Source organism: Physeter macrocephalus, chromosome 16, assembly GCF_002837175.3.
Source record: "Physeter macrocephalus isolate SW-GA chromosome 16, ASM283717v5, whole genome shotgun sequence".
NCBI classification, from domain to species: Eukaryota; Metazoa; Chordata; class Mammalia; order Artiodactyla; family Physeteridae; genus Physeter; species Physeter macrocephalus.
The window spans coordinates 8,764,331-8,792,321 of NC_041229.1; the positions used below are offsets into that span (position 1 = coordinate 8,764,331).

The 27,991-nt window shown below is 52.7% G+C and overlaps 2 protein-coding genes across 3 annotated transcripts in view; one reads left to right on the top strand and one right to left on the bottom strand.

The window, feature by feature from the left end:
• Positions 1 to 8,204: 8,204 nt before the first annotated feature.
• On the top strand, positions 8,205 to 21,683 carry ROBO4 (roundabout guidance receptor 4). The gene is made up of 18 exons (XM_007123399.3): positions 8,205 to 8,368; positions 8,712 to 9,041; positions 9,228 to 9,385; positions 9,580 to 9,700; positions 9,981 to 10,108; positions 10,204 to 10,432; positions 10,679 to 10,791; positions 11,531 to 11,699; positions 11,867 to 12,052; positions 12,181 to 12,223; positions 14,105 to 14,241; positions 14,361 to 14,624; positions 18,370 to 18,477; positions 18,654 to 18,792; positions 18,931 to 19,176; positions 19,335 to 19,693; positions 20,662 to 20,868; positions 21,015 to 21,683. Exons 1-18 carry the CDS (start codon positions 8,299 to 8,301, stop codon positions 21,023 to 21,025), a joined length of 3,018 nt encoding a protein of 1,005 aa, XP_007123461.1. The 5' UTR covers positions 8,205 to 8,298; the 3' UTR covers positions 21,026 to 21,683.
• Positions 21,684 to 23,027: 1,344 nt separating this feature from the next.
• Positions 23,028 to 27,991, bottom strand: part of ROBO3 (roundabout guidance receptor 3) — a 16,316-nt gene continuing 11,352 nt past the window's right edge. Inside the window, exons 18-28 of one of the 2 annotated variants that reach the window (XM_024131307.2) lie at positions 27,444 to 27,467; positions 27,312 to 27,354; positions 26,975 to 27,114; positions 26,494 to 26,688; positions 26,186 to 26,324; positions 25,804 to 26,016; positions 25,275 to 25,423; positions 24,694 to 24,804; positions 24,346 to 24,513; positions 23,676 to 23,860; positions 23,028 to 23,269 (exon numbers count right to left, since the gene is read on the bottom strand). In XM_024131307.2, the coding sequence (XP_023987075.1) occupies positions 23,706 to 23,860; positions 24,346 to 24,513; positions 24,694 to 24,804; positions 25,275 to 25,423; positions 25,804 to 26,016; positions 26,186 to 26,324; positions 26,494 to 26,688; positions 26,975 to 27,114; positions 27,312 to 27,354; positions 27,444 to 27,467 (1,337 nt within the window). In that variant the 3' untranslated portion in view covers positions 23,028 to 23,269; positions 23,676 to 23,705. Of the gene's footprint in view, positions 23,270 to 23,675; positions 23,861 to 24,345; positions 24,514 to 24,693; positions 24,805 to 25,274; positions 25,424 to 25,803; positions 26,017 to 26,185; positions 26,325 to 26,493; positions 26,689 to 26,974; positions 27,115 to 27,311; positions 27,355 to 27,443; positions 27,746 to 27,991 lie in introns of those variants that run through there. The other variant, XM_055091564.1, reaches the window with a different exon arrangement.

A 27,991-nucleotide genomic window follows, 5' to 3' on the forward strand; every position in this document is an offset into this window, starting at 1 on the left:
TAAAGAAAATGTGGTATACATATACACATTGGAATACTATCCAGCCATGAAAAAGAAGGAAATTCTGCTGTTTGCAACAACTGGGAGGGCATTATGCTGAGTGAAATACATCAGACATAAAAAGACAAATACTGTATGATATTACTTATGTATGGAATTTTGAAAAGACAGGCTCAGAGAAACAGAGAGTAGAGTGGTACTTACCAGGGGTTGAGGGGTAGGGGACTAGGAGATATTGGTCAAAGAGAACAAACTTCCAGTTGTAAAATCAATGAGTTTGGGGATCCAATATACAACATGGTGATTATAGCTAATAATACTGCATCATATACTTGAAAGTTGCCAAAACAGTAGATCTGAAATGTCCTCATCACAAAAAAGAAATAGAGGTGGACACTAATACCATGGTGGTCATCATTTTGCAATTTATAAAAGTATCAAGTCGACACGTTGTACACCTTAACTTACACAATGTTCTAGGTCAATTTTATCTCAATAAAGCTGGGGAAATAAATAAAATTAAACTGTGGTAGATCCAGAAAATGGAATATTAGTCAGTGCTAAAAAGAAATGAGCTATCAAGCCATGAAAAGACAGGGAGGAAACTTAAATGCATATTACTAAGTGAAAGACCCCAATCTGAAAATGTTATGTATTGTGTGATTCCAATATCTGACATTCTGGAAAATGCAAAACTGTGGAGATTGTTAAAAAACCAGTGGTTGCCAGGGGATAGGGGGAGGGGAGAGATGAACAGGCAGAGCACAGAGGATTTTTAGGGCAGTGAAAATACTCTGTATGACACTATAACAGTGGATACATGTCATCATATGTTTGTCTAAACTCATAGAATGTACACCACCAAAAGTGAACCCTAATGTAAGCTATGAAGTTGGGTGATTATGATGTGTCAGTGAAGGTTCATCGATTGTAACAAATGTATCAATACCACTCTGGTGTGGGATGTTGATCATGGAGGAGGCTGTGCCTGTATGGGGACAGGGGTTATACAGGAAACCTCTGTACCTTCCTCTAAATTTTACTGAGTCTAAAACTGCTCTAAAAATTCTTTTAATGTAAACCATGATAAAATACTATATATCAAAACATAAAATGCAGCAACAATGTCACTAAGGGGACAGTTTATCACTTTAAATGCTTATGTTACAAAAGCAGAATGGCTGCAAATTAAAGAGGAAAGCATTCAACTAAAAGCATTGGAGGACTTCCCTGGCCGTCCAGTGGTTAAGACTCCACGCTTCCAATGCCGGGGGCTCGGGTTCTATCCCTGGTCAGGGAACTGGATCCCACATGCTTGCCGCAACTAAAGATCCCGCATGCCACAACTAAAGATCCCACATGCAGCAATAAAGATGGCAGTGAAGATCTCATGTGTTGCAGCTAGGACCTGACACAGCCAAATAAATAAATAAATATATTTTTTTAAATTAAAAAAAAAATAAATAAAAGCATTGGAAAAGGAACAACCAAACAAAGCCAAAGAAAGTAGAAATTATGAAATAATAGAAAGACCAGTAAAAATTAGTGAAATAGAGAAAGAAAAATATAGTACAGAGGATCAACTAAACCAAAAGTTATTTCTCTGAAAAGATTATTATTATTATTTTTTTTTTTGTGGTATGCGGGCCTCCCTCTGCTGTGGCTTCTCCCGTTGCGGAGGACAGGCTCCAGACGCGCAGGCTCAGCGGCCACGGCTCATGGGCCCAGCCGCTCCGCGGCATGTGGGATCCTCCCAGACCGGGGCGCGAACCCGGTTCCCCTGCATCAGCAGGCGGACGCTCAACCGCTGCGCAACCGCTGCGCCACCAGGGAAGCCCTGAAAAGATTATTTTAAAAGTAAATCTCTAGTGAGATTGATCAAGGAAAAAGAAAAGATGTATAAATTATATGAATAAAACAAGAGAAAATTATTGATTCAGCATAGATGGAAAAGATAATAAAAAGACAATACGGACAAAATTAATTTGAAAACTTAGGAAAAATGGAAAAATTCCTAGAAATTGTTATTTTACCAAAACTTATTTAAAAAGAATTAGGAAGCCTGAATAACTTTGTAACCTTTAAAGAATTTGAATCAGAGAAAGAAATTAAAATCTTCCTACAAAGAAAACATCAGCTCAAATGCTCTTGTAAGCAAGTCCTACCAAACGTTCAAGGAACAGATCTATGTTATACAGAGTGAATACTCTTGAACTCATCGTGTGAGACCAATGAAACTCTGATAACAAAATGAAACAAGGAAAGTATGAGGGAAAAAATTGAGTCAATCTCATGAACATACATGCAAAATGTCCTAAACAAAATGTAAGCACAGGAATCTAGGAATGTGTAAAAAGGGATATATATCATAACCAAACTGTATTTATGCCAGGAATGCAAGAATAATTTTAAAACTAGAAAGTTCATAAATGTTATTCACCACATTAGCAGATTAAAGGAGACAAAGTATCTCAATAGATACCGAGAAAAACATCTGTAGAATTTAATAATTATGATAAAAGCTTTAACAATCTAGAAATAAAACTTTTAAAACATGATAAATAATGTTTACAAAGACCAACAGCAAACCTCATTTTTACTCATGAAACACTAGACGTATTCCTTTTAAAATGAAGAGGGAAACAAAGATACCCACAATCACTCCTTGTATTCAACATTGTACTTGTAAAGCAAGAAAAAGAAACAAAAACGTATAAAGATGGGAAATTGAAAAACCAAAAATTCATAGATATTTAGATTATATAATTTTCTATATAGAAAATTCAAAGGAATCTACAACTATTATAATATCATGAGGTCTCATTTCTTTATTGCTCTGTAGCAAGCCACCCCCAAACTGAATGACTTAAAAGAATAACCATTTTATTCTATCACAATTCTTTGTGTCAGTGGGTTGGGCTGGACCCAGCTAGGCAATTCATTCGCTGGTGCTGCATGAGGTCATTTATGTGCCTATATCATCTGGCATCTTGAACTGCAGCTGGACGCCTAAGATGGCCTCACTCACACGTCTGGTGATTGATACTTACTGTTGGCTAGTAGGTTTAGGAATCAGCTAGAGTAGCTCATTTCTACACTGTACGGGTAAATTGAGCTTCTTTACGTGGTAGTCTCAGAGCAATGTTTCAAGAGCAGAAGCTGTGAGACCTCTTGTGGCTTAGACTTCAAAGTTCCACATGTCACTTCCACTGTATTCTGTTGGTCAAAGCAATTCACAAGGTCAGCCTGGCTCCAAGGTGTTGGGGAAAATATTCCACTTCCTTATGGGAGGGGCAATTAACATTGCAAAGGGACAAGCATACAGGATGGTAGGGATTATTACATCTATCTTTGCTAATAATCTCAACAGGAGGTCCAACAATTTGGCTAAGAATATATTGAACAAAATACGTGTAATACCTGTATAGAGCAAATTATAAAACTTTATTGAAAGACATTAAAGAAGAGCCAAATAAAGGAAGAGGTGTACAAGTTCATGAATAGGAAGACTTAAATGTTATAAAATGTCTGTTTTTTCTATGAATTCAATCAATTCCACAAAGTTTTCAAGGACTTGACAAGCTGAAGGTGCAAGGATAGCCAAGACACTTCCGAAAAATAAGAGGGGAGGAATCACCGTACCAGAGAGCAAAGCATTATACAGCTCTAATAATCGAGATCGTGTGGTGTTCATGCAGGATTAGACAAAGAGGCCAGTGAAACAAGCTATACATATATGGGTATTTGACATGTGACCGAGGAACAATTGCAGGTCACTGGGACCAAGCAATAAGTAGTGCTGGGATAACTGGTTACTATCTGGAAGAAAAAGTGTATCCCTACATCAAGCCATATAAAGCAATCAGTTAGTGATAGATCATAGACTTAAATGTGAAGTCTGTATACTTTTAGAAGAAAATATGGGAGAATATTTTCTTACTTTAGAGGAGATTTTCTTCAAAAATAGAAAGAATGCACTAAACATATAAATATTAATAAATATATCTATGGAAAAATTAAGAAGTCTATTACATCATAAAGAAAGAGAAAACATGAGGCCAAACTTGTTCTCACAACATCTCTAATTCACAGAGAATTATTTTCCTGAATGTATAAAACTCCTGAGAGTTATTGAGAAAAAGACAAATAAGCAATAGAAAAATGAGCTATGGATAGAAACAAATACTTCCCAGAAGAGAAAACACAAATGGCGAATAATACTTGAAAAGATGCTCAGCTACATTATTTAATCAGGCAAATGTAAATTAAGACAATAATAATATATACTAGATTGTCAAAAATTAAGAAATCCATCAACTCTTCTGAAGATGTGGTTTAAGGTTATTGGGACAACCAAATGATCTGGAAAACAATTTGTCAATTGTTAGCATCTGAGGTTGAATATTTGTATGTCCCAAGACACAGAAATTCTACCACTAGGTTTTTTTATTCCCTAAAGAAAATCTTAGTTGTACTAGGAGACATACAAAATAAAGGTTCGGCATGGTTCATAATAGAAGAAGAAAAAGAACCACTTGATATACTACATAGTAAGGAAATTATCAAAGACACTCTTCTGCAAAGAATCATAGAATTGTACCTGACTCCTGACAGCACCCAATTTAGAGCAAAACTCTGCTTTCTAGGACCCTCCTCAGTAGTCAAAGTCCAAATCTTATACTAGGTTCTGACACCTTACTGAGGCACCCCATGGTGCGCACTCCCCTTAGCTGCAAGGAGTAATAAACCCAACATGTTAACAACAGGTATGTTCTGGTGGTCTTTTCTTTGCCTGCAGGGCATTGACAAGCTGAACACAAAGTACAGTAACTGATCTCTTTCTTCTTGGACATGTGAGCAGACAGTTAAATACTGAGGCCAACAGCTTTCAAAATCTCCACTTGGTCCAATTTCCAATGTTTGGTCTAGATGTGACCCATAGACATTGGTGTTGAGGAAGCCAAGAGACCGTGGTGTTGAGAGTGTTAGAGGTGATTTCCACATGGACCCTCAAAGTGCCCGTGATGTTGATGGGACCAGGAAGGGGGAAGCAGAAGCAGAGCCGGTCAAGTGGCCTCAGGGCAACTTTCTCTTCGCCTAAGAGGAGATCATTCCTGCCTCCTCTCTTGTCTCAGTTTCCCTCCAGCTATTGGCATCGTGGAACAAAGAGGAGAGTTTGGAAAATGGGACCAAACAGACTCAAGCAAAGAGGGAAACAAAATAAAGCAAAACAAAATAAAAACAAGAAGACCGAAAGGGCAGGATCTCAAGGCCAAAGAGAGTTCCCTGGGTGGTGAGGGCCGGCTGGCTGTGACTCTGTTGGTCAGTGAGGGTCTAGTCCCCTTCCAGAACACTCAAGGGCTACTTAACACATACCTAGTGTTTTCACAGCACTTACATATCCACTATCAACAAACTTCATACAGACACTTCACAGATAAAGAAGGTGGGGCTTGGAGAAGTTATGTGACTTATTTAAAGGTCTCTCTGCCAGTAAGAGGTGGAGCTAGGATCGCAACCCAAGCATAACTGACATCAAATCCCACCTGAATTAGTACTGTTTACCCCACCAGCTTGACCAGCAGGAGTCCCTGGGCTGCATTTTCAGAAAACACAGAATAAGATGTCAGAGAAACCAGGAGAAAAAAATGTCCTCTGGGTCAGGGTCAAGGGTCCTTGAAGAGCACCGAATCTCTCTCCTCTCTCTTGCCTCTTACAAGCAATGAAAGAGTTACTCACAAAAACACAAAACTCTAAAACTAGGGGGTGAAGGAAGATAGTATTTAAACTGGTCACTGGCCGGCACATCCCCAGGGTCCCAGAGCAGAGCTTCCTTGAAATAGTTGGAGGCGGGTCCCATTGACTAACGTCATGCCCATGACTCATACAGTCTTCCTTAGTGTGTGGAAATGAGACAGTCAGGATGCTGATGGGACAGGTTGCTGGAAATGATCACTGTGGTCTCTGAGAGCCATCCAGACATACCTCACTGTTGGGAAGTCCCCTCGGCCATCACTCCACAGATCCCTGAGTGCCCTGGATGCTTGGACTGAGTGAGGAGAGAGAGTCTTAACGTCCTAAGGAACAGCTCAGAATGATGGGGCCTTCCAATCCCCATCAGTTCTTAGCACTTGGGTGTCCAGAGTCTGGGAATCGAAAGAGGCTGTGCCAACGGCACGTCCAGGGGTGAGTCACGTAACTGTGGGGCAAGGGCCCCTCCCCAGCTGCTGCAGCCTCCAGGCTCCATTCCTGCAGTACAGCACTGGCGCCTCTCCCCGCTGAGTCACCTGCCCGTTCCGACTCAGCTGAGGACAGCGCTGGTCATGAACCTGTATTCCTTTGAGACTTGCCCTCTTATCCCCCAAGAGAAATTTATACCATCTTTCCGGATTATAGAGATTTGAGTCAAATCAAGCTGCCATCAGATAATTAGCAGAGAACTTGTTTAGTCTCCCCAAGTCCAATGTATAAGCAGAAGAGACTAAAGAGGACTGCTGACAGCAACATGCCTAGGGAGCAGGTAGTCACTGGGTCAGACAGGCCTGGGAGGCTCTGGACCTGGGAAATCCCTAATTGGCTAGATGTGCCGTAAATGCATCTGTCCCACCACGCCCCTTCTTGTTCATCCTTGGTTGACTTCAGTGTCCACGTGACTACCTCCTTCATCACCCTGTCCCCACAGATCCCTGACCCCATACATTCTACTCCGCTCTGCCTGGCACACATACGCCCAGGCACGCGCCATGGAGCTTGTCACTGCTCTTAGCTCCTCCACTGCTGAAATGCCAAGCTCTGTTCTCTGACCCCAATTCCTATTCTTCCAGCTCTGTGGCTCTGTCACTTTAACTCGATTTTTTACCCCTTGGAAAGGCCCAGTTTGGAGAGACCGCAATGTTCTCTTGCTCTAATTGTCTTAATCAGTCTTGGTCTGCATTTGAGGGGAAAGAGAAGCAGGAGTGAAGGAGGCCTTCCTCTTGATAGGCTGTGAGGGCCGTGGCTGCAGCTGGCACCGACCGAGGCCAGGCTAAGAAGGGGGAGGAAGGGAGGGGGTCGGCTGGGTTAGGGGCCCCACAAAGGAGCTGGCCAGGAACCAGGGGGAACAAAGGCTGGACAGTCTTCCGCTGAGCCTCCAGAGCCTGGTCTTGGCCTTCCGGGAACAGTTCCAGGAAATGTCTGAGATTCCAGATCTGGAAGGAAGAGACCTGTAAACAGGAGCTGGGCTCTGAGAGGGGAGAGCAGCATGTCTCTAGGCAGGGGGTGGGAAGCAGCAGGGTGAGCACTGACATTGCAGGCTCACAAGCTACAGTCCTGTCTGCTATAGACATGAGGTTTCAGGGCTGGAGAAACTCTTAAAGGTCATGTACTCCAACCACCTTTCCAGGGCCTGAAAAATATCCCTGCCAAGGATGCTCAAATAGTTTCAATGATGGGATGTGCGTAAAAATAAACATATCACAATATTGGCTGGGCTTTACTGATCACTTACAATGCATTAGGCACTGTACTAGGTGATGTTATGCTTTATCTCCTCTCACTCTTACTCCAGCTCTCAAGGTAGGAACTATTATTATTTTATTATTATTATTCTCACTTTACAAATAAGGAACCTGACTTTCAGGGGTTAAGTCACTTGCCCGAGGTCTCCCAGAAGCTTACTCATCTGTCTCTGGGCTGACTAGGCGCACAGAGTGGACATCTCCCAGGCTGTCCAAGAGCCTGTGATCTTCCCTGGTTTCTGACCTACCACCCTGACCTCTCCCCGGGGAATGGGCCAGGGCATGACAAGACACTCTTGCTCCCCGCACTTGGCTTCCGGGGCCTGCTTTCCTCTACCCTCAGCTTCAGAATGCTGTGCCCTGAGATTCCACCTCTGGGTTTTCATGCCACTCTAGCAGGGGGTCGCTTGGAAGCCAAAGGATTGGGATTGGGATTCGAGGGTTCAGTAGAGGCTTGGGGTAAAGGATCCAAACAGTGGTTGGAGTTATGGTTAGGCTGAGGATTACCTCTAAGAAATCCTAGACTAGATCACAAGATAAACCCTAGGGCGGGGCTTGGAGTCAGAGGTTATGACTAAAGGATCAAGGTCAGAGACTTTCTCTCCTCTGGTCTCCTCCCAGTTCTCCAAGGCACTGAGGGCCAGGCAGGAAGCATCGGTTTCCTCAAAGCCACTTCCCTCCCGGGGCAGAGTCTCGGTCACAAACAACCGCCACCACGGCGCCCGCCCCTCCTTCCCTCCGCCGTGAGCTCAGAGCAACAGGGCAGAGCGCTGCGGACCAGGACAGAGGCCTGCGGGCAGCCATGGGCTCTGGAGGCGAAGGCGTCCTTGGGGCCCGCCAGCCCCTGCCTCTCCTGCTTCTGCTTGTCACAGGTGAGTGCCGCCCCCGCTCCTAGCCCGCGCTCCGCTCCGTTGATCTGAGGCCTGGCCAAGGGAGGGAGGAGACCCCCTTGCTCCTTTGCTGCCCTTCTGCAGTGGGGGGTACCAGAGACGACGGTGATGATGATGATGGTGGTGGTGTCGAGTGTGAGACAGGCAGACTGAGAGCTCCACTGGCCCTCACCTGGGCGCCACGCACGCGTGCTGGCCTTCTCCCCTCCCAGCTAGCGTGTTATTTGGGAACTGATCTTCAGGCAAGAGGAGGAAAATGAGGCGTGCAGGGATTTGGGGGCCCTATTTGTAGTCAGACTGGGCTCCTCCTCCTTTCCTCTCCCAGGAGGCATGGCTCAGGACTCCCCACCCCAGATCCTCGTCCACCCCGAGGACCAGCTGCTCCAGGGCCCTGGCCCGGCCAAGATGAGCTGCCAGGCCTCAGGCCAGCCGCCTCCCACCATCCGCTGGCTGCTGAATGGGCATCCCCTGAGCATGGTGCCCCCAGACATTCACCACCTCCTACCTGACGGAACCCTCCTGCTGCTGCGGCCCCCTCCCCGGGGACGTGCCCACTATGACCAGGCCCTGTCCACAGACCTGGGTGTCTACACGTGTGAGGCCAGCAACCGGATGGGCACGGCAGTCAGCCGGGGCGCTCGGCTGTCTGTGGCTGGTGAGGCCTGGGCCGGGAGACCTGGGTTGGGGGTGGTCCTAGATGGGAGACCTGGGAGGTGGGGCTCTGAAGAGTGAGCTCAAGGCAGCGGAAAGGTAGGTAATGCAGGACGCTGGGAGACGCCAAGGCGGGACCTGGATGTGGGCACTGGGTCCCTCCCTCTGCGACCCTCCCTCCTCCCCACAGTCCTTCGGGAAGATTTCCAGGTCCAGCCTCGGGACGCGGTGGCCACGGTGGGCGAGCAGGTGATTCTGCAGTGTGGGCCTCCCTGGGGCCACCCAGAGCCCACAGTCTCATGGTGGAAGGATGGGAAACCCCTGGCCCTGCAGCCAGGGCGGCACTCGGTGAGCGTAACCCCCTTCCCCACGCCTCACCCTGTCCTGGCCACAGCTGTGCACACCAGAGCGACTGGCCCGCCCCCTGGCCCAATGTCCCCTGCAGAATTTGAGGAAGGGGAGGCGGTGAGGCCTTAGACTTCCCTCCGCACTCAGAGGTCCTCCCCGCAGGGGAGACTTCACAACGCACCTGGTCTTGACAGGTGTCCAGAGGTTCCCTGCTGATGGCAAGAGCAGAGGAGAGTGACGCAGGGACCTATATGTGCGTGGCCACCAACAGTGCAGGACGACGGGAGAGCCGGGCAGCCAGGGTGTCTGTCCAAGGTAAGGGGAGGGCGGTCAGGGCCAAGGTCGGGGACTCCAGTTAGGGTGGTGTGGTCTGCTTTTGGCTGGGGTTAGGGGACGTGGGAGCGGAACCCGGGATCAGGGTCAGAGCGGCGGGGACCCCATTTAGGGGTGGTTCCCCCGTCCTAGAATAGAAATCGGAGTGCTCTCAGCCTGGGCGAGCTGCGAGCTCTGGCTCCTCTGTGGCCGAGGGATGTCCCACTCCTCAGTTCCTTCGCTCTGGCCTCTGGGCCCCACCCCAGCCCTGTGCTCCCCACAGAGCCCCAGGACTACAAGGGACCCCTGGAGCTTCTGGCTGTGCGCATTCAGCTGGAAAACGTGACCCTGCTGAACCCAGACCCTGCGAAGGGCACCAAGCCTGGTCCTGCTGTGTGGCTCAGCTGGAAGGTGAGGCCCAGGACCTGGGCTGGAGCCCGTCACAGCTCCAGAAAGGGCTGGTCACGAGAGCCCTGAGCCCTCCTCTCCCTCTGGACTCTTCCCAGGTGAGCGGCCCTGCTGCACCTGCTCAGTCCTACACGGCCCTGTTCAGGACCCAGGCTGCCCCCGGAGGCCAGGGAGCCCCGTGGGCAGAGGCCCTGCTGGCCGGCTGGCAGAGCGCAGAGCTGGAGGGCCTCCAGTGGGGCCAAGACTACGAGTTCAAAGTGAGGCCATCCTCCGGGCGGGCTCAAGGCCCCGACAGCAACGTGCTGCTCCTGAGGCTGCCTGAACAAGGTCAGGGACAGATGCCCCCCAAAACCCAACAAAATACCCCCACCCAGCCCCTTTTTGTCCCACTCTAGCCGGGGGGATGGTGGGTCCCAGCCCTGGGCTCCCTCCTGCCCTGGCTCAGCAAGCAGAGCTGAGAAAGGCTCTTAGTCTCATCAGTATGGCTCTGACCCTGTGTCCCGTTCCAGCTCTTTTCCCTACAGTCTTCTCCCTCAGCATCCCTTACAGCCTCTCTCCCTCCCCGCTCCCCAGTGCCCAGTGCCCCTCCCCAGGAGGTGACCCTAAAACCTGGCAACGGCAGTGTCCTCGTGAGCTGGGTCCCACCACCTGCTGAAAACCACAATGGCATCATCCGTGGCTACCAGGTACCCTCCACAGACTGACACACCCCTTCCTAGTGGTGCCAGGAGATACCTCTTCCCTGGCGTCCTGTAGACACTTGCTCTGGGCACTGAGAAATGGTACTTGGGCAGTGAAGCAAGGGAAACTTACTGTTGCTGGGCAAGGACCCTACTACTGTCTGCTGGACACTGCCGAGCACTTACTTACACAATCTCATTTCATCTCATACTCCACCCTGGGTTATTGCCCCCAATTTACAGACATGGAAAGTGAGGCTAAGGTCACAGGTGCGGGAAACAGAACAGGAATCAAACCAGGCCGAGTCTGACTCTCAGCTTCTAAGGCAGTGGAGTCAGAGGGTGGTTCCTGGACCAGCAACGGCAGCATCGCCTGAGAACTTGTTAGAACGCAAATCCTTAGGTCCTTTGCCAGGGCTTGGGAATCAGAAAGTCGGGGATGGACCAGGCAATCTGGATTTTAACAAATCCCCCAAGTGAACCCGAAGCACGCCGACGTTTGTGAACCACGGGGTCTAACGCCTATTTCGGCAGATTACTTTTGTCCCTCGTCTGTCGGTCTAGAGAGAAGTCTCTCCCACTCTGTGGGGGGAGGAGGAAATAGGACGTGTGGGTGCACGCGAGGGGCGTCCCCAGGTGAACGGCAGGACAGGGTGGCCACACGCCCGGAGTCTGATCCGCAAGAGGAAGGGCTGAGCTGCTGGGATGGTGCCAGGGGGCGAGCTCCCCTCTGTTTGCGCCTCAGGTCTGGAGCCTGGGCAACACCTCGTTGCCCCCGGCCAACTGGACGGTGGCGGGCGAGCAGACCCGGCTGGAGATCGCCACCCGCGTGCCAGGTTCCTACTGCGTACAAGTGGCCGCAGTCACTGGGGCTGGGGCTGGGCAGCCCAGCAGCCCTGTCTGCCTCCTTTTAGGTGAGGACAGTGCCCACCGGCCCCACCCAGACCCACTCAGGCCCCATCTCCGCCTTCCTCCCCGCCCCCCCCCCGCCCCCCGCTCTCGCTTCCGGCTCCTCCCCCTCGTCTGCCCCACCCTCACTGCCTCGGCCGCGCCCTCCCCCTGAGCTCAAATTCCCATACAGAGCAGGCCGTGGAGCAAGCTGCCCGGGAACCCAGTGCGCACGGCCCGTGGACCCTGGAGCAGCTGAGGGCGGCCTTGAGGCGGCCAGAGGTCATTGCCAGCGGGGGTGTTGGGCTCTGGCTGCTGCTGCTGGGCACCGCCGTGTGCGTCCACCGCCGGCGCCGAGCTGGGGTGCACCTGGGCCCAGGTGAGAAGGTGAAGTGGACTCCCAGGTGATCAGGCCTTCCCTGGGTCCAGCCAGAACGCTACAGGGGTTTAGAGCGCTAGCCAGGTGCTGGAGACTCTGGGCTGACCCTTCCTCCTGCCCTCTCCCAGGTCTGTACAGACACACCAGTGAGGACGCCATCCTAAAACACAGGTGAGAGACGAAAGGGCCTGAGGCGAGGGAGGGGCCGAGGGGCCGAGGGAGAGTGGAGCTGGGATGGAGAAGTGGCCGGAGTGCTAGTCTCCCCGACTGCCAGGCAATTTGGCATCCTAGTACCTGAATTTCCTTTGAACTTCAAGTGAGAATTAATTTCTCTTTCATTAACGTTCCTGTCGCACCATTTGACAAGGTGAGTACATTGACGACTCATGACTCAAGTGACTGCCCGAGGCTACACAGCTAGTAGCTGCCTCCTGAATTCCTAATCCAGTGCTCTTGTTACCAAGCTCTCATTAATACTTACTGCACCCTCCTGCTGACTCGTTCTGCTAGGTGGAGAATAACTAGCCCAGGAGGACCAGTCTGATTTCTAATTTTCTCTGTGCACTCAGCATCTACCTAGCAGTTCCTCTGGGTACCGGAAACCACCTACCCGCGGAGGCATCTTTCCTTCGCAATAACCCACCCCCAGTTCCAGCAGAGGGCGCTCTGCCCTTGCGTGATGGATTCTTACTCCTTGTTCTCAGCCACGGAGCCCGCCGGCAGGTCCACCGGCTCCAAGCGCGTTTGGCTGCCAGAGCAAGTCTCCCATTATGAGACACGACACTAAAAAAGAAAACATCCTTTTTTCTCCTACTGGCTGAGTTTTACACTAAATAACCATTTCATCTCTGCCCACCTTCTCCTGCTCTTTATCTCCTTAGATGTCCTCTGGGAGATTTCACATTCCGGGTCTGCATCTTTCAATAGGAATTTGTCCTGCACCTGCTATGTGTGAGACACATCCAGCTCTACCATTTTTGCTGTCAGTTTCTCGGCCCAGAGCAAGGTTCTGTGCTGGCTGGTGCTGTGTTCCTGCGTTGTTCTGTGCTCATTGGTCTTTCCCTCCCAGCTACCTCCTGGGCTTAGTCTGCTCTGCCCCGAACTTTCTCTGGCTCCCCTGGGACTTCATCTTTTCTCCCTGAGGCCGATTCCACTCTGATCGCTTTGTTGATGCATTCCTTTAGAACAGCTTCCGTCTGGCAGAGACAGCCATGCAAGCATAAATGCAATCCAGAGTTGGGAGTGCAGAAACATGTACAAGTACAAGGAAGGGGCTGGGGGGGAACTATGGGAGGAAGAAGATTTCACATTTACCCTGACATTTAGAAGGGGAAGGCCAAAGGGAACAGCAAGAAATAGCCTGTTGCGTTCATAGGGAAAGACAAGCCTTTTGGTCTGGCTGGGGCCTACTGTGTGGGATGGGTCAGAGCCAAGGATAAGACTGAGGAGCTGGAAGCCAGACCAATGAGGGCCCTGTTAGCCATGCTAGGCAGGTGGGCTCTATCTCGGTAAATGGGGAGCCACTGAAGGTTTTAGGCAGAAAAGTGCTTTGGTCTGATCCCTGCCGCATAGCGTCCCATTCAGAGGGAACCAGGCTAGAGGTAGAGAAGCCAACATTCAGGTAGCGGACTCCTGCTCTGCTGGCTGAGTGATCTCACATTTCGTCATCTCAACGTACAGCATCAGCCTTGTAAGGAAGGTCTTACTGTTGCCATTTTACAGATGGAGAAACTGGGGCTTAGAGAGACTGATAGACTGAGTGGCCCAGGGTTGCACAGCTAGGCTGCAGCAGATCTGGTTCCAGGTCTGTGTCCTTTTTGTCTCCGCACGTAGCTATCTCTCTTTGATACCTCCTAGCTCTGGGCAACTTGGACTTCCCCTGATCCCAGGCTAAGAAAGCGGTGCTGAGTTTTCGACAGCAGATCAGAGATCTTAAGGAGGCTGTGAGGGGCTGAAAGGCAGTGAGAATAACGCCCCACCCCTTCTGCTACCCGCTGAGCTGGAGGTCTTGGCCCATCTTGTTCTCCCTCCGCCCCACCCTCCGTTGCCCAGGATGGATCACAGTGACTCCCCGTGGCTGGCAGACACTTGGCGCTCCACCTCTGGCTCTCGGGACCTCAGCAGCAGCAGCAGTCTCAGCAGCCGACTGGGAGTGGACCCCCGGGACCCACTAGACAGTCGTCGCTCCTGTGAGCATGTCCCGAGGGGCTGGGGTGGGCCTGGCAGTGGAGCAGGGGTCCCGGGGCTGGAGAAGGGGGGCGTGGGTGGCATGCGTTCACCATAATTCCTCCTGTCGTTTTTATTGCAGTGATCTCCTGGGATCCCCGAAGCCCCGGTGTGCCCCTGCTTCCCGACACCAGCACTTTTTATGGCTCCCTCATCAATGAGCTGCCTTCCAGCCCCCCAGCCCGGCCAAGTCCGCAGGCCCCAGCTGCCAGGCGGCTCACACCCCAGATGGCCAGGCTCTCCAGTCCCTGGCCCAGTTCAGACAGCCTCTGCGGCCGCAGGGGCCTCTCTTCTCCGCGCTTGTCTCTGGCCCCTGCAGAGGCTTGGAAGGCCAGAAAAAAGCAGGGTAAGGATGGGAGGATGGACAGCCTGAATCGGGTGGTAGGGGGGACAGGAGAGAGCATGGGGTGGCCTCGACGCCGGGTGTGGGCTGCACCCCACTCACAGCCTGTCCTGATGGACACCTATCACCACGCACCCAGCCCGGAGTGTGCTGGCCTTAGCTTTTCTTTACACCGTGCTCTTGCTTGGGTTTTGCCACACCAGTAGTGAGCGTTGTTTCTGCAGCCAGCTCAACTCAGCAAACATTTAATAAGCACCACTGTATGCCAGATGGGGGACACAGAGACACCAGATATGATCCTTGCTGTCTACGAGCTCAAAGTCTAATGAAAGTGCCTGACCAGCGCGCAGATAATTCTAGAACCTGGAGGGGTGTAACCAGTGCTAGCCCGAAGCCTCGGGTGCTCATGACCTCTCTGCTACGCACTGTGTCCATATGTACTATGTACGTGCACGATATATGGGTCTGTCCAGGTACCCACCTCCGACTGGCTTCCCAGAGAATGAGTATTTCCTTTCTGTCCAGATTTTTCTCTTGACTTCCGGCTACCTGCTTTGACTTTCTAGATAGAAATAATTATAATCTCTGTTTCTTTAGCAACTACTCTATGTGAGGTGCTCTACTTATATTTGTTCTTTCATGTAACCCTCACAACATATTGGCTAGGTGCTATTTCTCTAATTTTACAAGATTAGGAAAGAGGATAAGAATTGGGTAACTTGTTCAAAACCCCATGTCCATAAGCTGCAGATCTCACATTTGAAGCCAGAATGGTCTGCTTCCAAAGGCTACCCTGAATCTCTCTGGGAGCACCTTAGGGAAATTCTGTTCTCTCGCTGACTCTTTTCTCCTGTTTCTGTACATTGTCTGCATTCTCTCTGCTGTCTTCCTGAGCCTCCTGTACTGATTAGTAAGATTCACAAATGTTCAACAGCCAGTTTTGTCAAGTGGATATAATCCAACTTTTATGAAGACAAAGATGGATTCAGAGTAATTAAGAGCTTGTCCAATAACCAGAATTTTATGACTCTAAATATTAGCCAAGCTGGCATCCTTTCCAGCTTTGCCTCAGAGCTATTGCGTTAGAAATCATCTGTGATAATGAAATACCAGCTAAAAAGAGGTTGCAGAAGTCTCATTTAAAAACTAGTTTTCCCATGGATAACCACACTAATTTGAATATAATGTATACCCTGTCTGAGAACATTCATACTACCCCACAAAAGGTGAGCAATTTTCTACACTCAATTCTTAAGAAGGTTCCAATTCTGAGATGAAGCTTCCTAACCTCACTCAGAGATTTAGGTCCTCACTGCACCCCTTTTCTCCTCACCCGGCCCCACCCCACCCCACCACTGCCCAGGATGGACTGAGAACAGTGACTCCCCTGGGCTGGTGGACACTTGGCCGACCTCTGGCTCTTTGCAGTGGCAGCAAGATCTCAGAGGCATGGAGCTCCTCTACTGCTGTCAGCTAGTCTGAAAGACTGCTGATTCCTTGTCTTCTAAAACTGGCAGGCTCTCTCAGTGTCCTCTACCCCCTTGACTTGCTTATTCTTTTTTCTTTTCTTTTCTTTTTAATAAATCTATTTATTTATCTATTTGTGGCTGCATTGGGTCTTCGTTGCTGCGCCTGGGCTTTCTCTAGTTGGAGCAAGCGGGGGTTACTCTTCGTTGCGGTGCGCGGACTTCTCATTGCGGTGGCTTCTCTTATTGCAGAGCACGGGCTCTAGGCGCGCGGGCTTCTGTAGTTGTGGCACGCGGGCTCAGTAGTTGTGACTCACGGGCTCTAGAGCGCAGGCTAAGTAGTTGTGACGCACAGGCTTAGTTGCTCCGCGACATGTGGGATCTTTCCGGACCAGGGATCGAACCCGTGTCCCCTGCATTGGCAGGTGGATTCTCAACCACTGTGCCGCCAGGGAAGTCCCCTTTTTCTTATTATCTGACCTTCGTTGGGTTTTTTCGTCTGTGCCTAATAATCTCACAAATGCTGTCTCCCGTGTCTAATCCATTATTATCTTATTCTCAGTTCACTTTGCTGGTACATATCATCAATACATTGAATAGCCTCATTAAATAATTAATTCAGACAAATATTTATCGCAATTCAGATGTGCCCAACAACATTCCACCTAACCCTGATAACATGTTTACTGTATAGTTTAATTCAAATAATATTGAAACTAAATTCAAGTAATTCCAAGCAAGGTGGAAGGAGGGTTTTTTTGTTACCAGAATTCTTTGGAGGAAATGATAGGAGCAGAGATGAGTATGGCCTTTTTCCTTCCCTTTCCACACAAACCAACATAAACAACAGGTGCCCCCATTTCTGAGCTTAGTCAACAAGCCAGTCACAAGACAAGACGAAGGTGATGAGAGCAGGGTTGGAGCACCCAAAGTTGGCCTCCAGGACTCCCTGGGTCATATGACAATTAAAGGAAATGAGTAGAAACCAAACCAGCCAAACTACAAGAGGAAACTTTGATGGAGGAAGTCTAGCCATTGTGTGGCTTTTCATCCCAGTGGCTCAGAAGGTCTGGCTACTGTACATGGATTCCTAGGGTCCAGATGGATTCTTGATGAATGCCTTGTCCCTGCTTTGAACCTGCCCCACATCTTTGAAATCGGACTGACTAGACAGCTCTGTCTTGAGAGCCCTGCCTGGTCTCCGGTCCCCTTTCCTAACTGGGCTTCTGATCATGTGACACTAACCTGAAGGCTGTTTCTTTTCTCCTTTGCTTGATGTTCTCCTGTTCCTGGTCTTGGGAAAATCCTTTTCCCTTTATTATTCTGCTCCTCTGTGGTTTAAACTGAGATCCATTTTGGTTTTGGCCTGACCAAGTCATTGCACACAGCCGGGTCTTCTGTATTGTCACAGTTCACTCAGAGCCCTGTCTCCTAAGTGGCCACATGGGCCTGATGATAGCTGCCATCTTGTACATGATTCTTCTCACCTTGTGTTTAAACCTGCATCTCTGATATCATCCATGCATTCACTCATTCATTCAACACGTACTGAATATCCACGGGCCGGGCATTGCCTCCCTGGGTGAGACCAACACATCTTCCTATTTTAAAGCCCCTCTTCCCATCAGCTGACTCTCTCCCTTCACACCTGACATGGTCTGGAGCTCCCTGGTTTTGTCTTCCTCATTCAGCTCAACTTGACAGCCCAACCCATCTCTCCAAGTGAGAGACACTTGGGTTTATCAGGGCAAGACTATCCAGAGCCATGTGAGATGGTTGCAATGTGAGAAGTGGAAATTAACAGATTCTCTCCAAGAAAAGAAGAAGTATTTGCCTTCACGGAGCCAAAATTCATGAGAGTAGGTAGCAATGTGAGGGTATAGAGATCAGGAAATTGGAATGTGTACAGTAAAGAGAAATAAAGTTGTTTTTTAATATATCTATTAGGTGCCGGGAACTTTCCAATCTGTTTTTAGTTAACTGGCCAAACCATGCTTTGCAGTGGTTGTTTACAAATGAAACAGGCTCAGGAAGGTTAATGGATTTACCTGAGGTCACACAGCTAATACGTGGCTGAGCCAGGCTATGAGTGCAGGTGTTTTGACTCCAAGCTTAGTGCTCCTTCCATTATATCACAGCTGCCTGGATGGAGAGAGGTTCTTCCCTCTGGGTTCAAGAACCCTAAAGCTTAACTGGATGACCAAGCTGAAGATAGAGCCTGTGGTTGAGGTCTGCAAGGCACACCCAGGCTTGGCCTCCAGCCACGACTCTTTGCTTTGCAGAGCTGCACCAGGCCAACAGCTCCCCGCTGCTCCAGGCCAGCCACCCCGTGGAGCTCTGGGCCTGTGAGTTGGGCAACAGAGGCTCCAAGAACCTTTCCCAAAGCCCAGGTGAGAGGAGGGCGCTGCGAGGCAGGTGAGGGGCTGAGGCAGGGTGTGGGGCTTCTCCTGTCCCTGCGGAGGCTGGCTGGGTGCGGACAGGACTCTGAGGGCTGGGTAGACAGGCAAACGGGGGTCCGGGGCTGACGGGGGTTCTGCCATCTCACGCCCAGCCTGTCATTCCCCAGGAGCTGGGCCCTGGGCCCTGGTTGCCTGGCGGGCCCTGGGACCACAGCTCTTCGGCTCCGCCAGTGAGCTGGCGACTCGCCCTCTCCCCGCAGCACCCCTCCCTCCTCATGGACCCCCGACTCAGAGTCAACAGACCCAGTAAGAGGGCATGGGGTCAGGAAGCAGGGCTGGGCACTGGGGGTGTGGGGTGTTTGCTGAGCGTGGACGGGGCTGGGGGAGGGGTGGCAGGTGCCAGGAGGACGGCACTAACCATCCTGCCATCTTATCCCCAATCAGGCACTCGGTGGAGCCCCAAGACCCCTCCTGCCCCCCACTGCCAGCAGCCCCCATCCCCGCCTTTATCCCCTCCGGTCCCCCCAGCCCCTCCAGTCCCCAGGCCTCTTCCCTCTCTGGTCCCAGCCCAGCATCCAGTCGCCTGTCCAGCTCATCGCTGTCGTCCCTGGGGGAGGGTCAGGACAGTGTGCTGACCCCTGAGGAGGTGGCCCTGTGCCTGGAGCTCAGTGAGGGTGAGGAGACCCCCAGGTGAGTGGCCAGAGGGGGAGCCAAAGGATACAGATAAGAGCGCGAGACTGGAGTGTGCCTACATCTGCTGCCTCCACCCTCATCGACGGGGCTGTTTCTGCCACTGCACGCCCCGCCCACCCCCACCGCGTCCCATCCCCCGTTTCGCCTCTTCCTAGGAACAGTGTCTCTCCAGTGCCAAGGGCTCCTTCACCCCCCATCACCTATGGCTACATCAGCGTCCCGACGGCCTCGGAGCTAGCGGACATGGGCAGGCCTGGAGGAGGGGTGGGGTCCGAGGTGAGGGGCTTGCTGTGCCCACCTCGGCCCTGCCCCACACCCACCCCCAGCGAGGGCTCCTTGGCCAACGGCTGGGGCTCAGCCTCTGAGGACAACGCCCCCAGCGCCAGAGCCAGCCTGGTCAGCTCCTCCGACGGCTCCTTCCTCGCCGACGCCCACTTCGCCCGGGCCCTGGCCGTGGCTGCGGACAGCTTTGGCTTTGGTCTGGAGCCCAGGGAGGCAGACTGCGTCTTCACAGGTACGTGAGATCCCCGTCCTACTCCTCATCCCCACCCCCTGGAGTGGACACAGCTGCTCCCCAACCAAGAGGCAAAGCATCCTAAGCGTCGTCTTCGTCGTCGTCATCCCTAAAACAGCTAGTTTTTTATCGAGGGCTGACTATGTCCCAGGCACTATGGTGAGTGCTTTACATACACTCAGCATTAATAGCAACTCTCTGCAGAATATTCTTTGTCATTCTTTTCCAAATGAAGAAACTGTAAGTCCAACAGCTTTATTAGCTTGCTCAGGGTCACCTACCAGAACAAGGATAAATTGTTCAAGTTAAAAGCCCAGAGGCAGCCAGTTGTACAGTCCATTCTGCTACCTCCAGGACCCTCTTACCAGATGTGGGTCTCCAGGAAAGGTTGCTCCCCAGCCCAGTGACTCAGATTCGTCCCCACTGTGGGAAGTTCTGTTTTCTCGCATGCGTCCCCCTGTGCTTTCAAGGCCTTCTTCCTGCCCTGTGTGTGGCAGGGTGGGAAGTGACTGGGCTGCCTGTTTCACGTGTCTAGCAGGTGGGACCATCATCCCCAAGTCAGCAGAAGGTAGTCAGGGCTCCCCATGGCCCTTTGGTGTGCCCTTCCTCAGACACTCTATTAGATCCCCTAGACCCATCTTATGAACCCTAACTCTACCTTTTGTCCCCTGCAAAAAAGCAGTCAGGCTTGTGGCAGATAGGAGAGCAAGGATTACCTAGGACAGAAGGCCAGGGCTGGGCTAGGAGGAAAGAATGCAAGCTGTTCTCTCTGAAGAAACCAATGGACATCTTCCTTTCCCTGGGGCGGAGGCTCCTGTGGATGTGGCCACTGGGGGTGATCGACCGAGTGGGGCTGGGTTATGTCTAGGGTTGGGTGTATGCCTTAAGCAGCCCCGAGCTTTCTGCCCTAAACTGGTCCATAAGGGTGAAGGACAACCCTCCACAGATACCTCTACCCTCCCTGACAGATGCTTTGTCACCTCCCTCCCCCCGGGATGACCTCTTCCTGACCTCCGCCCTCTCCCTGCCCCCGTGGGAGTGGAGGTCAGACTGGTTGGAGGACATGGAGAAAAACCACACCCAGTGGCTGGGAAGGGGGCTGCCTCCCTGGCCCCCCACCTCTCGGATCTCGTCCCAGAGAAGTCAACTCAGCTGTCCTGCGCCCAAGGCTGGCGGTAAGTGTCTGGCTGGCCGGCTGATGTGGCGGTCTTGACTGCAGGGGTTCTTGGCAGTGGGGTGGGGTCCAAGAGGGCACCTGGGGTCTGGCAGGAGAGCTAAGGAGCTGGGGGATAAATCCATCCTCCTTCAACTTCTCCTACAGACTCCTCGTGAACTGTTCCCGAGACTGCCAAGAGGAGAATCAGAACCCTCTCCCCTGTCAGCCACCAGCCTGGGCTGTGGGCTGTGGGTCTTGACCTCTGCTTCTCTGCAGTCAGGGCCCACCTCTCCCAACCTCCAGAGTTCTCCGTCCCAGATTGTGAAAACAAAGGGAAGCAAAACAAAATATGAACAAAGCGGACCTGGAGCCCCCGGGGGGAAAAAATCATCTCCACCTGACTCCCAGCCCTTGCTTTTCCCTCTGCTTCATCCACGTCCACAACCAGGTCATGTGGGTCTAAGAAGCAGCCCTAAATCCTGATCCCCCCACGCACTTGGATCACGGGAAGTGGAGGAGCTAAATGTCTGCCTGGAGGACGACACTGGCTCATGGGAGAGGGCTGTGGAGGAAGGAGCTTCTCATCTCAGGGCCTCCCTTCTCAGCCTTTTCTGGACCATTCCTAACTCTCTCCCCAAACACACCACGAAGGGACATAAAGAGAGACTCCACTGAGGCAGTGAGGCCCTATCTCAGCACCAAGACAGAGGGTTCAGGATGAGTCTAGGGAGGAAGATGAAGGAAGAGTGACGAACATGGGACCAATACACCCTCCTCATACTGTTGTCACTATAAGCTTAAGGAATTTGATACCATAAAGCTACGATGACTTGAGTTCTATGAGGTCACTCTGCGGGCCACCATCATGAGATCACTCGGCGGAGCACCATCCTGGGGAGGGCTCCTGGGTTGGAAAGGGATCGAGTGTTCATTGACACTCTGGGTGTCACTCCTTTCTGTTCTGTTATGAAGGGGGGAATTACCTGCATCTTTCAGACTTTAAGCAGAATCCAGGAAAGGGAGGGGTGGGGGATTTTCGGGGTCGGCTGGTCTTAGCAACTTGTCCTGTGAAGACGACTACTTTCAGAGGTCCCAGCTGCCCTCCCCAAAGACCAGTCCCAGATGGTTTCTTAAAATAGACAAAGTAGCTAGGTTTCACAAAAGGTAGAACCACCTGTAACGGTTGGCTAGTGGGCACCCTTCAGACAAAAAACAGAACAGAGAAATGGAGGAGCAGGACTTCCAGAGCCTGAGCCACAGAAAACCACTGGAGGGCAGGCAGGGCTGCACCCTTCTCACTTGGCGGGAAAGGTCAGGGGCAGAATCCGCACGCTGGGCGGTTGCTACTGAGCATGCCCAGGGTCGTGACCTCAGGATGAGCAGTCAGTGCTCTGGATACACATCCGTTCCTCTTTATTTGCTTTTCCTTTTTTGGATTTTATTTTTCTTTTAGCTTCCTGGTAAAATTCCTTTTGAAAACATGCCAGCCTCATTTGCCAGACCAAATGAGAAAAAAGGGATTTGTACACACTTAGGTCAAAGTGGCGGGAGAGGTCAGAGCCTGGGATTGGGGGGTCAGCGGCCATCCCCTGAGAGCCCGGAGCAGTCACTGGGAAAGTGAGAAGGAAACAGACCTCAGTGCCCAGTGAGTGGCGTGGGCTGTGGTTTCGGGAGTGATGGGGCCTGTGGCGCTCGTGGCCAAAATTAAAAAGAAATTCTCTGCCAGTCTAACCAACTACATCTGGGCCTAATCTGGCGAAGAGGTGCCCTTCTACACACACCCTTTGTGAGGGGGTGTGGGTGGTTGTCTGAAAAAGCCTGTTTTTCCTTCTTGGCTGGGATTTCCCCCATCCTTTCTTTGAGTTTTTAAAAATTACTGTTATTGTAAGGGGTATATTTCCTGATAGGGGAGGAGGGCACCAAGGGAGGGCCTGGCTCCGCTCTCGGAAGGTGGGACAAGATTCTCGCCGTTGGTTATTGGGAAAGTCCTTCTGGTTGTAACTGGGAAGACGGTGGCTTCAGCTCCTTCTGGAGGCAAAACAGGTGGCATCTCTTAGCCCTGCCCTCGCCTAGTGCTTTCAGCCAAAGAAGCGCAAATGATATACACACGCTTGCAGCCCCCTTCCTCCCCACATCCTGCACAAAACCAGACAAACAGGGCCCAGGGCTCTGATCAGACTCTTTTTATTGTCTTTTTTATGAATGGCTCCCAGATGGCAAGGGAAGAGCTGGCTCCTGGCTTCCAGGCCAATTTCTCAGGGAGCCCCATGCATCATTGCTGAGAGGGAAGCGACTCCTCCCTGCCCCTCTCTGCTCAGCCCTCATTCACCAGCGGGAGGGGCTCTTGTTCAGGCTCCCGGCCCAGGGACACGCCCTTCCCCGTGGAATTTCTAGTATTTCATCAAAGGTCATCTTGGTTCCTAGAGACAGAGGGAGAGAGAGAGAGAGAGAGAGAGAGAGAGAGAGAGAGAGAGAGAGAGAGAGAGAGAGAGAGAGAGAGAGAGAGAGAGAGAGAGGGAGAGAGAGAGAGAGAGACTGGCTTGCAAGGCACTGGTCGAGACAAACAGTACCCAGTAGAGATGCACGTCATTTCTGGTCAGCCTCTCTCCTGATCCAGCTCTCCTATAGAGCCTGGCCCCTCTGTTACATCATCTGTCTTCATCCTTTGTCACCTACGCTCCAGGAGTCCTCCCTTCCTGCTTAGTCACGGGCTCCCTTCCTTTTGACACTTCCCCCAGAAGACCTCTCTGCCTTCCTAGTTTTAATCATCCCGTGGCCCACGCTCTTTACCCTCCACTCTCATTTTCTGCCATCCCCAGCCCCTACCTCTCCACGCTGCTGTCCTGGCCTTTGGCTCTAGCTCCGGCTCTGGCTCCGGCTCCGGCCAGGGCCCCGGGAGCCCCGAGAGCTGCCGGAGCCTCTCGAAGAGTTGCTGCCGGCTGTGGAGCAGGTGCTGGTGCCCTGGCCCCGGGACAGGAAGCTTGGTCGGCTGTAGGGGAGCCAGGCCTCTTCTGCAGCACGAGACAGAGAGGCATTTGGGCCCAGGCAGGGGGAGAACATCGCTGCTTGCCCCCGTGCCCCCCTAACGTCCATCCCAGCTCTGGAAGCAGAGTTGAGGGCAGAGCATCCTGGGGGCTGAGGAGAAGCGGAGCGCACAGCCCATGGCCTTTACATAACACGTGCTCAGAAACCCGTGGGGAAGTCCCACGCAGAGAGGGCCTTGGGAAAGGAGGGACAGAGCGCCCGGCCCCCTCTCTTTTCTCCTCTGGGCTTCAGTCCTGGGAAAGGATACAACTTGGGAACTTCAGGTTATTTTGCCCAAAGAGAGCTAGAGAGACAAGTGTCTTTGATGTTGATCAGATGTTGACCTCCTCCCAGCTGGAGGTCAGGGGTGGGCTGGGTTGAAAATTAGTGCATCAGTGGCACGGTCTGTACCACCCTGTTAGGCTCCAGTCCCAGCACCCACACCCTCTTGTGTAGCAGGGGCCCTCCTTACCATCCAGGTGCGGGCTCCGCCAGGCCCCCAGGGGCCCGGCCTGCGCCACTCTCCTCTCCCCACCGGGCTCCCGCTCCCGCTCCAAGGAGGACACGCTGCCCGCCACCCTCAGCCCCAAGGCCCAGCTTGCCTCTTCCTCCGGCGGCGGCAAGGGAGGGGGCGGCAAGTCTGGGGAGAGACCTGTTCTCAGCGCTCTCCTGCCTCTCCTGCTCCCTGGCGTCAGAGGGCGCTGAACGAACAGCCCGAGGTTTGGGTCCCCTAGCTCCCTCCTCGGCCCGCAGATCTCACCCTTGGTTATCTGCCTGCTTCCCCTACTGTCACCACCTCCCAGGCTCATGGCCCCCTCACCCCCAGGACTGTGCTCCCGCCGGTAGGGAAGAGCCTTGGGTTTCTTCCGGATTCGGGCACGGGGCCCGTGAAGTGGAGGAGTCATCTCCCCAGGCGCCTGCCGGCTTCTCCCTGTGGCATTGGGAGATGGGGGGAGGAGCGGGTAAGAGAGTGGATCAAGAAAGGGGCTTGAGGGGCTTCCCTGGTGGCGCAGTGGTTGAGAATCTGCCTGCCAATGCAGGGGACACGGGCTCGAGCCCTGGTCTGGGAAGATCCCACGTGCCGCGGAGCAACTGGGCCCGTGAGCCACAACTACTGAGCCTGCGGGTCTGGAGCCTGTGCTCCGCAACGGGAGAGGCCGCGACAGTGAGAGGCCCGCGCACCGCGATGAAGAGTGGCCCCCACTTGCCACAACTAGGGGAAGCCCTCGCACAGAAATGAAGACCCAACACAGCAAAAATACATAAAGAAATTAATAAACTCCTACCCCCAACATCCTCAAAAAAAAAAAAAGAAAGAAAGAAAGGGGCTTGAGGGTGAAGGGGAAACAAGCTTCTGGGGGATGGGGAGGTGGAGGCCAGTTGAGGGGTCTACAGACTCACCCGGGGCACTGCTGGCTGTACTAGCGGCAGGGCTGGGGCTGTGATGGAGGGCTGTGGCGTCAGCACCCAGGCCAGCAGGCCTCCCTTCATGGCTACTCAGCGTGGGCTGGGATACACTGAGAGGGGAACTTGGCCCAAGGGGCGCCCTCCTGCAATGACATGAGGCTTCATCTGTTCGCTCAACAGACACTAAGTGCCTATTGTGTGCCAGGCACCAGGCTAAACAATCAACCTAACACTCAGATGAATAAGACACAGCTCGTCCTCCAGAAGGCTCCATGCTGGTGGAATATGAGGAAAGCCAACTTTGAAATGCCCCAGCAAGCTTGCAGAGTCCCTCCAATGACTGTCGGAAGTGAGAGACCTTGCCAGCCTCCACATTTCTCCCCAAATCACACTTCCACCCTGATACAGCCATGAGACCTCTGGGCCCCAGATTCATCCATCCATCTGGTCATCCACCCATTCACCCACTGAATAGATATGTACGGAGGGCCTGTAACATGCAAGGTACTATACACCTCCCTACCTGGGCATCTGGTGGAGATGGGGAATGTCAGTGGGGGGCTGGGGAGGGTCAGGAGGTGAGGGGGTAAGAGTGGCTGTGGACTGCTGTCCATAGGAAGGTGTGGGAGAGGGGGTTTCCCCTCGGGACGGAGGGACCAAGCACCCCCCGCTGGTGCTGGGCTCTGCCACGTGGCTCCTCTCGGGCACTGGTGGGCCCCACTCTTCCGGCTCTGAGCTGGGGGCAAAGAGGCAGGAGGGCGGGGTGACTGAGTAGCTTCATACCCTCCCTTTGGCCTTCCACTGCCCCCTTCCCTTCTTCTCCCAGCATCTTTGCCCTCCGCCGACAGGAGGCCCTGGGCTGCTCCCATGTGTACAGGGCATCTGCAGGCAAGGCGCATCCTTACCCGCCCTCCAGCTCCTCCTCAGGCCCCTCTAGGCAGCTCAGTTCACAGGAAGGGGGCGGGGGCGGCAGCGCTTCTGGCCAGTTGAGAGAGGGCATCTGTACAGGTTTTCCCAGAAGCTTTACTTTGCCTCCCCTGGTTCCTGAGGAGAGCAGGATGGGGCCACAGCAAGATACAGGCAGGAAAGAGGCAGAGGTGAGACACGTCAGAAAGGAGTGCTGGGCTAGGTCCCAGAAAGGAGGGTGGAGGATACTCTTTGGGGAAGATGCTGCTCAGGGCTAAAATGGGGGTGTTGGGAACTGGAGTCCTACCACTGTCCCCCTGGCTCCATTCTGGAGGAGCATACTGGCTCCAGTCGCCTGGCTCCCCTGAGGGATGTGGAGGGAACCCCCCGTGGAAGGTCTGCAGCTCCTCGCCGGCCAGGTCAATGGTGCTGTAGACAGGACCCTCAGCAGAGGCGGCAGCTCCCCGGGCCGTCTGAGCCAGGTAAAGGGAGATCCCTGCTTCTGAGGGGGAGAAAGAGGGAGGCCCCGGGGAGGAGACGGGGCAGAGACAGAAAAATAGAGGACAAAGGAGAATGGAGGGCACAAGGGGATCCCACTTCTTCCCCTATCCCAATCCGGGGTAAAGGTAAGGCATGAGAGAGGCTCCCCCAACTCACAGCCTCCCAAGGATCACGCAGCCTCAGCAAGACTGGGACCCCTTGGCCCCCTTCAGTTTGCCCCAGCCGGTCGGGAGGAGAGAGGGTGCAGGGCCTCCTGGTGTACCCCTGAGGGAAGCAGAACTCCTCACCATTGTAATATCTGTCGTCTGGGTCAGGATTGCTGGGGCAGCAGCTTCCCCTGGGTTCCTGGGCCGAGGGGCTGCGAGATGAGTGCGGCCACGAGTCTGCCAGCCACGGGTAAGGAGCAGGGCCAAGGCCCATTGGTGGCCTGAGGGACAGCAGGTGAACGCTGGGGACAGAGAGCCTGAAGAGGCCAGCGGAGTAAGGGAGGCAGGGGTAATGGGAGCTGGAGGACAGTAACGGTGAGTGTGGCGGTGAGCGAAGGGCGGAGGTCAGACGGGGAGGCAGCTGGGCCTGGGACCAAGGGAGTGGTCTCCTCCTGGGGAGATGAGCTAAGAGAATTACCTGGAACTGGCTGCCGACAGGCCCTCTGAGTGTGGGAAGGACACTGGGGAAGACGAGGGGGAGACTGTGAGAAGCGCGGCTACCTGGGGTCCGAACCCCGCCCCCCCCACCCCGGGGGCAGAGATGTCTTACCTGCAGGTGTGTAAGCAAAGGAGGCTTCCGAAAAGGAACCCGTGGGAGAAAGAAGAGGGGAAGAAATGGGGAGAAAAGTCAGAAATATCCATATTCTGGTCCACTCCTTTGGCCTGGTCCTAATTCCACCACTCGGGTTGTACCCTGGACCGATTTCATCGGAATTCCTAGGGGTGCGACTCAGGCATCAGTATTTTTCTAAAGCTCCCCAAGTGATTCCTGCGTGTAGCGAAGATTGAGAACCTCTGAACTAAGAGACCTCACATCTCTCCGGACACGCCCCTTCCCAGGGAGAAGCAGAACTCAAGTCTCCTCCTTTCAGCGGGTCCCCCCTTTCCATCCAGACCCCGCCTGACAATTAATCGCCTGGGATCCTGGCCACACTCTCTCTGCCAGCCCCCGACCCCCAGGAAGTGAGTTTCCGCCCCCCGCCCCGCAGACTTGCCCCTTCTCTACTGAGGCTGACCGCAAAGCCTGCTCCTTCCCGAGGCATTTTAAGGACAAATCTCACTCCTCTCAGCAAACTCAGGTCCCGCCCCGCCCCCTCT